Source organism: Zerene cesonia, chromosome 5 (assembly GCF_012273895.1).
Source record: "Zerene cesonia ecotype Mississippi chromosome 5, Zerene_cesonia_1.1, whole genome shotgun sequence".
Classification (NCBI taxonomy): domain Eukaryota; kingdom Metazoa; phylum Arthropoda; class Insecta; order Lepidoptera; family Pieridae; genus Zerene; species Zerene cesonia.
Window position 1 is genome coordinate 471,002 of NC_052106.1, and position 9,878 is coordinate 480,879.

The following is a 9,878-nucleotide window of genomic DNA, read 5'->3' on the forward strand; positions in this document are numbered from 1 at the left end:
ATTTTGTCACTTATGACTAGTCTCATAAAATATCTCAAGCCCAGCTTTTTAAATATTGTACAAAACAGTTTTGTTTCGTTGAAATGAAAGTAAAAAAAAAAATTAAATCTTATCAGTGTTTTTTTCTATAATTAGTTTTTGTTTGACATTTAGATTGTTGCTTTGAGCTTGACAGATTCTCCATTATAGGTTTCGTAATATACTCGACTGTGGCAAATAGACATATCTTCTTACCACAAAGAGAAATAAGAACGTCTTAAATCTTTAAAAAAAAGTTTGACTTTGACGTTACTATTTGAATGTTGACATGATATTGTCAAAACAAACGCACATGTTTAAATTATTCTCAGAATATTTGAAATTATATTTCATTGTTATAGTGAAATAATAAAAATATGGGCAAAAGAAAATATAACGATGATTCTGAAGAATCGGTTAAAAGAAGCAAAAAACCTAGTGCTTCTGAAGATGACAGTGAACAAAATAAAGATGTACAACCTCAAAGTGAAATTACTGCTGAAAATAAAAATAAACAGTCAAAAAAACATCTCAATTTTGATATTAAACACTTCCGAAAGGAATTAGCGGAAAAACAAGGACAGACAATGGGTGAGATTATTAGTATTCACATTAAATAATTTAAAATGAGTTTGCTACAAACTCAAAAATAACTTTCCATAGTTTGTATAAAAAAGTAAAAAATCATCACTGTTTATCATATAAATAACATCGTTGAGCAGGTCGCAGCGGTTGTTAATAAATGTAATCCTGCACTATTTAATGCTAAATAATATACCTACTGGTATATACATTTAAATAATATCCTTATACATTTCTTACCTCTAGTCACTGATATGAGATTTATACATTGTTTCCATATAAAATGAGCATATATGCTCAATAATAAATTTTAACAATTCTATAGAATTGTCTTAATTTATGGCACCTTACTTTCACAAACATAAAAATTAAGAATATATTCTATTCAAACATTTATTTATTTCAGCTCTAACACAATTTCTTCAAGTGTGCCTGAATCCAGACAGTGACATAGACTACTTAGCAGAGTACCTCAGAGTGGGAGGCAATTCACATGAAATTCTACGTCAAATATCTACAGACAACAAAAAAAATCTGTCTCTCGCCACTCCTACCTTTCATATTTTTCATTTAATAATTCTTAAGGTACAATCATCAATGCCACACATGATTATGATAACCGAAGAAGCTTGTCGCTACTTCTTGAACACCTTTGTACCAACTGTCGAAATCATGATCAGTGAGAACTCAGGCCCTCGACACAGAAAGATTATACTAAACTTGTTAACCTCAATGGTCACAATGAGTTCTGATTTAGGTGTTGAAGTACTAAATCAACTGCCTTTAACCCCAAAACATCTACAATACATTGTTGAGAAACCAAATTACAAAGAGAAAGACAATGTAAGAACAGCTTTTGTACATTTAATGACTTCATTCCTTGTTGATGGTCATTTACCACTCATTAAAGCTTTGTTGGAAAAGCAGGGTTTACTTCCACTAGTAATACCTGGCTTAATACAGGATGAAGTAGAGGCAGTGATTATGTTTCTTAATATCTTGGAGAAGAATGTCATAAATAATACACTTATATCAAAAACTTTGAAACTTAAAACATTCAGTCATCAAGTGCTTCACAATTTGTTCAAAGTGTTCAACTGGAAGGGACCACCCGAATTAAGCAACGATGCGAGAAATGAGGCTCGCCCAGAAATATTAACATTGCTGTCAAATATACTAAAAACATTGTTCACATCTCACAAACTTGGGTTGTACTTTATTGATCCCTATCTAGGTACTGGTGAGACGAACAGAAACCAAAACTTATACAAGGCCTTGCTCAGTTTGAAGCGGCCCTGGGAAAATAATTATGAATGTGATACAGTGCTTGAGATTGTTTTTAAATGTCCCGATTTGCACAGAGCTCTTATTCATGTCATTGAACAAAGTTTTCAACCACAACATTCACCGATATGGGAGAAATCAACGGAATTTACGATAACACTGTTGAATAAATTGCGACCGGAAGATATGTTGCCACGTTTACATAACTTGAACTCGATGCAGTCCGTTAATTTTATAAGATTTGTGGCATTACCGGTACCATTACTGAAACTTATGCAAGCAAGTATAGGAACAGATCAACAAATTTCATTACACTGCATAAAAGTGCTAGTAAAGATGTTGCAATCGCTTAAACGATACATGACGTTGCTGGAGTTGGAAGAATCCGACATTAAATTGTTGGAATTAAGAAACAAACTTGAGTATTTCATACCAAAACATGTCCCAGCGCCAAATGTAATTGTTTCTTTAATAAATGATATAACAAGCGGTAACAGTAAGGATGATATCTCCCAAGACTATAAGCTACCAAAGCTAAATACAGCAGACTCTCTATTATCACTCATAGATTTATTGTTGCTCTACAATCACATACATCCAGCATTCTTTGAATCCCTTGAAAGTAGTATTGACATGAAAACTATTTTAGAATTTACCAAGACGTTAACATCAGGTCAGATTTCCCTTCTGAAGTTTAAAGCAGTGTCATTATGGCTGATTTTGGACGAAACAGCTATATCTCTTAAAAATCCAATGTTTAAGGATCTATTTCGCATCATGCTGGAAGTTTTTACAAGCGACGACGAGGATACTTGGATGGAAGCCAAGGAAACATTACACAACTTCTTCAAGAGCACTGAAATTTTCGAAACTGATGAAAACGAAATACATTTGATGCTGTATTCTTTACGAAATGCGCAAGTTAATCCTATATCCATTGTGGCGGATATAGTAGAATATGTTTTGAAAAATAAAAAAGATTTGACAGATTATATTAAAAATCAAATGGTGAATTTCGAGATGTCCGATGAGAGTAATGAAGCTAATTTGGATAAATTATTTAATGATCTAATGAACAACAAAAGCACAGAAGACAGTATGTTTTTGGAAAATAAATTGCCTTCTCCATTCATTATTGGATGCATACAGTATATTCAAGGGAACAAAGAAGCTAAAAAGAGTTTAAAAGGTTTCTTGTCCTTGTTTATTGCTAATTTGTTGCATTGCAATTATTCTCCGGAATTGTCGGAGGTTTTAATAGGAGACTCGAAATTAGACGTGAGAGGCTATGTGACTGATTGGACAACAAAGCCGGTATCTCTACCAGACTCTTTAGTAAGGGATGACATTTTGTTAAAAATATCTAACTCAATCATCAACAATGAAGATAGTAATATTGCTGACATATTTCCATTATTAATTAGTTCTGAAGATGATTATGACTTGGCACTAGATAGTTTATTTTATAAAATATCTGTACAAAAGTTAGAGAGTACTCAACTATTCATTTGGGCGAAATATTTAATGTTTTGTGCCGTCGGATTATCGAAAACTGATGAATTAAACCCCGAGAAACAGAAGAAAATCATAACATATTTTCAAGTAATCATTTCAATAGGAAAAAAACATCACTTCATAAGTACCATCAGGAATATAGTTTTAAATTTATTCAAAAATACTCACTTCCTCAAAATATTCAAAGCATTAGATGTTAGTAAAAAATCAAATATTCTCGTAACAGATTTCTTGTTACAAATAATCACACAGAATAGAGATATAATTGAATATTTGGACAGAAAACATTTCATTTTACGTTCATTCCAACATAAAACATACACAGAAATTGTTAAGGCATTCATAAAAATAAATAAACGAAAAAATGTAGACAGTGATCATACAATAAAAGTATTAGACATTGTTGGGCTGTCTAAAGAGAATGATACTCAAGTATTCGATCTCATTTTTAATACAAAATTAGAGTCTTGTATTAAAGATGACAAAGAACCTAGTGTGGTTTTAGAAATATTAAGAGTTTTAATAGAGAAATATTCAAAATCTATTGACTTAGAACTATCTGCGGAAATTGTGACAAAATCCATGAAATTATACACAGATCTAATAACGAACAAAGATTTTATAATTAATGTAACGGCTTTAGAAAATGCCCTTACAGATTATTTTGAGAATAAACCACACCAAATTTTGCACATCGCAGAGGAAGAGTTTAGAAATTTTTTCTACGCAAATTCAATACGAAAGTCTACTTCAAATCTTGCTTCAGTATTGCTGAAATTTAATAGTAAATTCTGTATTGTATACAAAGACGAAATAAAAAGACCAGAAATATTAAGTCAAAGAGAGCTAACATTGCCACTTGGTAATGCCATTGTAAATCATGGTCAATATTTGGCAAATAATAAGGAAATCTTGGAAAAATTGTATAATGAATACAAGTCAAATATCAATAAATATTTAGAGAAACCCCATAAAGCGGGACAAGTTTACGTAGCTAGCTGGAAGTTGCTGAAGAAACTTGTGACGGAATGTATGACAATACCAGATTGCAAGAAAATATTTTCCAAGATCCACAAATTCGAAATCTTAGATTTAAATCATGTTAAATTACTTCAAGTGATTCTATACAAAGTTTATCTTAACACTGAAGAACATAAAATAGAATATTTTATAAATTATATTTCTGCAATGCTCAATTTAGTGCTGACTTGTTTGAAAGATGAAAAAATTAATGATTTAGATGAAACAGTTTCATATGTTTACAGTGCAACACAAATAAGTAAGATTAAACAATTGGTTGACAATAAAGATGAATTCACAAGAGTAATAGATGGCGCCACTTGGAAGAATTTTTGCAAAGCGGTTTTGAAAAGTGCCCTTAAAGTAAAGACAGCGGATCAAGATAATAGCTTAGGACCGAGACTACTATCTTTGCTTACGCTGTTAGTCAAATATTTTTACCCCGTTGATCATGAGGATATCGCTGTTCTATTCGATATGGTTACATCGCATTCGGAATTCTTAAATGTCATGCTAAGTTATCATAGTCTAGAGATAAAATCTAGGTTGCTTCAATTTCTATATTGCTTGATTACATTAAACAAATCTATTATGAAATCACAGCAAATACCGGTATATTTGAGTGCATATCATGCCACAAAGAACCCTTGCGATAGGTTGATATTGTCGATATTACAGTACTACGAGAGTAATGGTTTACCTGTGAATGAGTACAAACCTTACGTCTGGGGAGATTCAGCCGCTAACTATTACGCTGTAAGAAAGAAACGCTCTGCCTCTCTGTGGAGCCATCCCACTCCGAATCAAGTGTTAAATTTATTCGATAGAGAAATTATCGCGAAAACAGTACGTAACTTCCCAGTTGAACAAAAATTAGATTACTATTTCGAGTTGCCTGAAACCTGCGACTCGTTGAAGGATATTACAATTAAAATGTATTTGGTCAATGAACACGAGCAAAAAGCAAAGTTTGCAAAATGTGAAACGGTACAAGACAACGAGACGATTCTAAAGGGTTTGCTAAAGAAAGACGAGTATAACGCAATTGTGAATAAGTATAAGGAGAGAGATGTGTTATCTGTATCGCATTTTGATGAAGACGACGAGATATATGATCCTGCTTTTCTGTTTCCTCTTTTGAGCCATCTATTAGCGCCTGGGTCGATGGCGTCCTGTTTCAAGTTGCTTAGAACTGGTCTACTGTCCGTCACGGTGGTGGCGCTAAGCTCCCACTGCCCAATGATGAGGGCTGCTGCTTACCATGTTCTGCATAGATTCTGCATGCTCTTGGAGTTGGAAACGTAAGTATGATTTTTAAGATTTTTTTATAACTTTCTAATTCTGAAATTGATTGTAATTTAGAGTATGATTTTAAATTATTGGCCAATGTTTGGTTGTTTAAAATTATTTTTAATATCGTACTAATATTATAAAGGAGAAGATTTGCGAGGATGGAGGGTTTGGATGGATGTATGTATGAATGTTTGTTCCTGTTTTACGCGCAGCCACTGAACGAATTTGATGATACTTGTCGGTGATGTAACTGAGCTATGTATCAGAATGAAACATAAATGATGGAAACAAATTCTATTCAAAAAGCTAGTTATATGTATGAATGATAATTTATTTAAAAGTGTAAAATGTATGTTAAAGTTAAATACAGTTTGTTAATTATTAAATTGATTGCAGGAGACATAAAAATGACAAATTGTTGCTAACGGATTTCATCACGACGCTCCGCCAGAGTTTAACAAAAGCAATGAAAGATGCGGGTAAAGAAGACAATAATATATTCGGTGATTTGAAAAATCCTAAATTACCAGCGATCGGCGTTTTATATTTGGCCAAAGCATTGACAGTTTGTACTGCACCTTCGGAACCTCTATACAAACCAGTCAATAACTTCCTAATAGCTAAACAATTTGTCGATCTGACCATAGTTCCGGACTTCCTTAGTCTCTTCCATGATAACGAAGTGGAAAGCCTGGACAGACGACTTTGGATACTGGACGTAATGACGAATGGAGTCAAATCAATGACGGATGTTGTTGTGGTGTTCAAAAGCATGTGTTTGAAGATGCTAATGGATTTCTACACTACAGTGCTATGCGATAAACGGACGAAAGTTAAAATTATCAAAGTCCTGAATTCAATAGTCGCGATACCAAAAGCCTTCGAAATATTACTCGAAGGTCACGGCCTTGTGGCATGGTTGCATTCTATCGTCTGGTATATCGCTAAAGACGATAAAGTGGTCGTTCAAGAGATTCTTGTGTTAATCAAAACTATAATCGAGAGTATGAATATTAATTCGTTTCACAAACAAATGCGACTCAAAGTGGCCGATGTTAAAGTGAAGAGCGACGTCGAATACGAAATCATAAGCGTCATTTACGAATTATTGAATCACGTGGATTGTTGTGATGTTGACGATGTTATGGCATACGTGAATCTTTATAATTTAATTTCTAAACGGACAATTAAGTTCTTGACTAAGAAACAGATAACGAATGTTGTGCATAGATGCAGCGAAAAAATTAAAGGCACGGAAAGCATTAAGGTCATAAGTCAAGCTCTAGCTTTGAAAAGCCCTTGTATGTTGAGAAGCAAAATTGTTAAAAATGATGGTAATATATTGGTTAGAGAATTAGACATGCTGGTTGATGCTTATATTTCATAGATATAAAATAAATTGAATAAATACTATTGTATTATAACAAGTTTTTTATTTATTTGTCCAATTAAAATTGAAAACGTTGGCTGCTCTTAAAGACTCAAAATATTAATTCCTTCAATTAGGCTTCTTTAATAAGCGCTTTTGAATCCTCAAAATACATAATTTAACATTTTCGATACGTAACTTCATATCATATCTCTTAAACGTCCATCTACCTAGGTCAGTGATAGGTAATAAGTATTACTTTCCCAACTCCAAACAAGGAGAAGGTTATCAATTCGATATATTTTTTTTTTGTTTGTTACGTCATTACTTTTTACCGGGTGAACCATTTTTTCTGATTCATATTTTTTTTATTTAAAAGCTGGTATCTGCCATGTAGTCATTAAAATTTAGTCTACTTCTGACAATTTGAAAGCTGTTTAGTTTTATGTTAAAAATAATTATATATTGTTAGTTCAAATAGTTGTCTCACGATAAATGGTGCCTATTTACTTAAAGTTTTGGTCTAAATTTATCTTGTACAATATTTTGCCTAGTATTTTGACATAAATTGCTTAGATAAAGAAACGCAGCAACATTTTTGTGTATGTACGTAGGTTATGCGTGTAACTTTCTAATTAGAAACGCTAATTGTGTTCTGCGTAGGTAAATGCGTATAACATTCCAATTCGAAACGTTAATTTTCAATAAATGTTATTCCTCTTGATGTAGCCGAGGCTAAAGGAATAGTGGAACTTTTAAACTTTGCGATGCAATGTTACGTTATCTAGCGGATACGTCGATAGGTGTCGAAAGATAGTGGATAGGTACATTTACACTGTCACGTCTCTAAGACTCTAGCTATGAAATTAAAATTAAGAAGCAGATTTCATTTCATTTCACTCAAAAGAGGAGTTAAAGAAAGCTCAGATTATGAATCAAACATTTATTAAGCGTAGCTATTATAAAACATTATGACCATGTGACCGTGCATAATTAGAAATTTAAATAATTATAACGACTCGGACTAAATGTGACGCCTACATACAACCAGTTAATTTGTCTTGGTAAAGACAGTATACTAACATAATAAATATCATTAATTAAATATATACCTACTACCTACTTAATTTACACTAAGATTAATGTTGGTAGATATTATGTGAATTATTCGTTGATCTAACCAATAAAAATTTGCTTAATTTACGAAACACCAAGAATTTGTCATATACATCAGCGAAACAGTGTCGGATACAGGGCTTTATCCATATAATGTGATAAAATACAGAAAATTAAAGAAATTATGAATAAATATTTCCATGTCTTAAACAACGAAAACACACCAGAATAGTATTTTTGTGTAATAGAATATCAGACGTATATTAATTCGATGACTTTTGCATTTAAAAAGGTCCCTACTGGCGTATAATCACTTTGTATATTTATCTTACTAACTTACAAATTTCCGATAAAGCATTTAATTTTTTAAATTCCTATCAACATGGGTAAATAAATACATGCAATGTATATAGGTCTTATCTAATGGATATAAGCTTACAATACAAGGGTTATTAGCAATAAATATATTCCCGTGACAACCGGTAATTTCCCTGTCTCCATTGCAATCAAGATTAGTGGTTACGAGTAAATAGACTTATGCATATATTGATGTGTCCCTTCCAGCTTTATAATAAGGTGATGAAATTAATAAAGCATAAACTAAATATGAGTTTACCGATTTCAAATATTTTTTTATTATTTGTATTTTCATTTGATAACACATTATTTTAAATTTTTCTCTGCACTCAAAATCTTTCATATGATGGCATTATAAGTGTTAAGTAAAAGTATTTAAAGTTATTAGGAAAATACATAAATATTTGTCATCAAGTTCGTTAGTAAATCAAATTATACACAGCTTGGCTTTGTACCTGCATATCTATATTTAAAGTATTGTAAAGCAGGAAGGATTAACCGAATTAAACTTGTTTAAAGCAATTCTATGCGACAATCCGTCACCTAAGAGTAACGTTAAGTAGACATGTTATGAGATTAAACCGTTCTTATACAATTTTAAACATAATTCAACATATGACGTTATATTTCCGTCAATGTACAAAATATAGAGTGAAGTCATGGATATTACGAGTAGTATTTATGTAGAATACGAGTTATTTATAATATTTTTATTGAATTTCTTTCGATTCGTATTATAATTCCATAATCTATTATTATATGCTATTTAGTGAGTGGTCACTATTACAATTTGTCTCTTTCTAAACTTATAGGATTGAAAGAGAAATAATAAGGCACTGGTTCAGTTCTGAGCGCATGGTGTGCCCGATTCAGTCTACAAAATTCTATAGAGTGTGGAATATGGAAATTAAATGTTCTTAATCTAAAACATTTTTTTTAATAAATAGAGTGCATCTTTATTAATTGACTTTATATTAATGTGATATTTTACGACATAAGTTAACAATGTTTAAATAGTGGTTGTCATGACAACAGTTAAAATAAAAAATCAGATATGAAGTGCTTTGACCAGGTTATTTACTCATTTGGCTTTGATACAATTTGAATGTAAGTAGCATATAAAAATAGGTACCTATAGGATAGTAGATAGCAGATATAATAATTCGTAATAAATCACTTTTGTCTTATCGCTTTAACTCTCACAATTTTTATTTATATTTCGTATTACTGCTGTTTTACTTTGATGCAATAAATATACTATTGAGTCATTATTGAGTCTACCCAAAGGCCTCTACAATGTACCTGGAAAGACTTTAGGGTACAT

The 9,878-nt window shown here is 31.8% G+C and overlaps 1 protein-coding gene across 1 annotated transcript; it reads left to right on the forward strand.

Moving 5' to 3' along the window:
* Window positions 1-307: 307 nt before the first annotated feature.
* Window positions 308-7,136, forward strand: LOC119839933. The gene is made up of 3 exons (XM_038366388.1): window positions 308-609; window positions 1,007-5,720; window positions 6,109-7,136. Exons 1-3 carry the CDS (start codon window positions 396-398, stop codon window positions 7,097-7,099), a joined length of 5,919 nt encoding a protein of 1,972 aa, XP_038222316.1. The 5' UTR covers window positions 308-395; the 3' UTR covers window positions 7,100-7,136.
* Window positions 7,137-9,878: the final 2,742 nt, after the last annotated feature.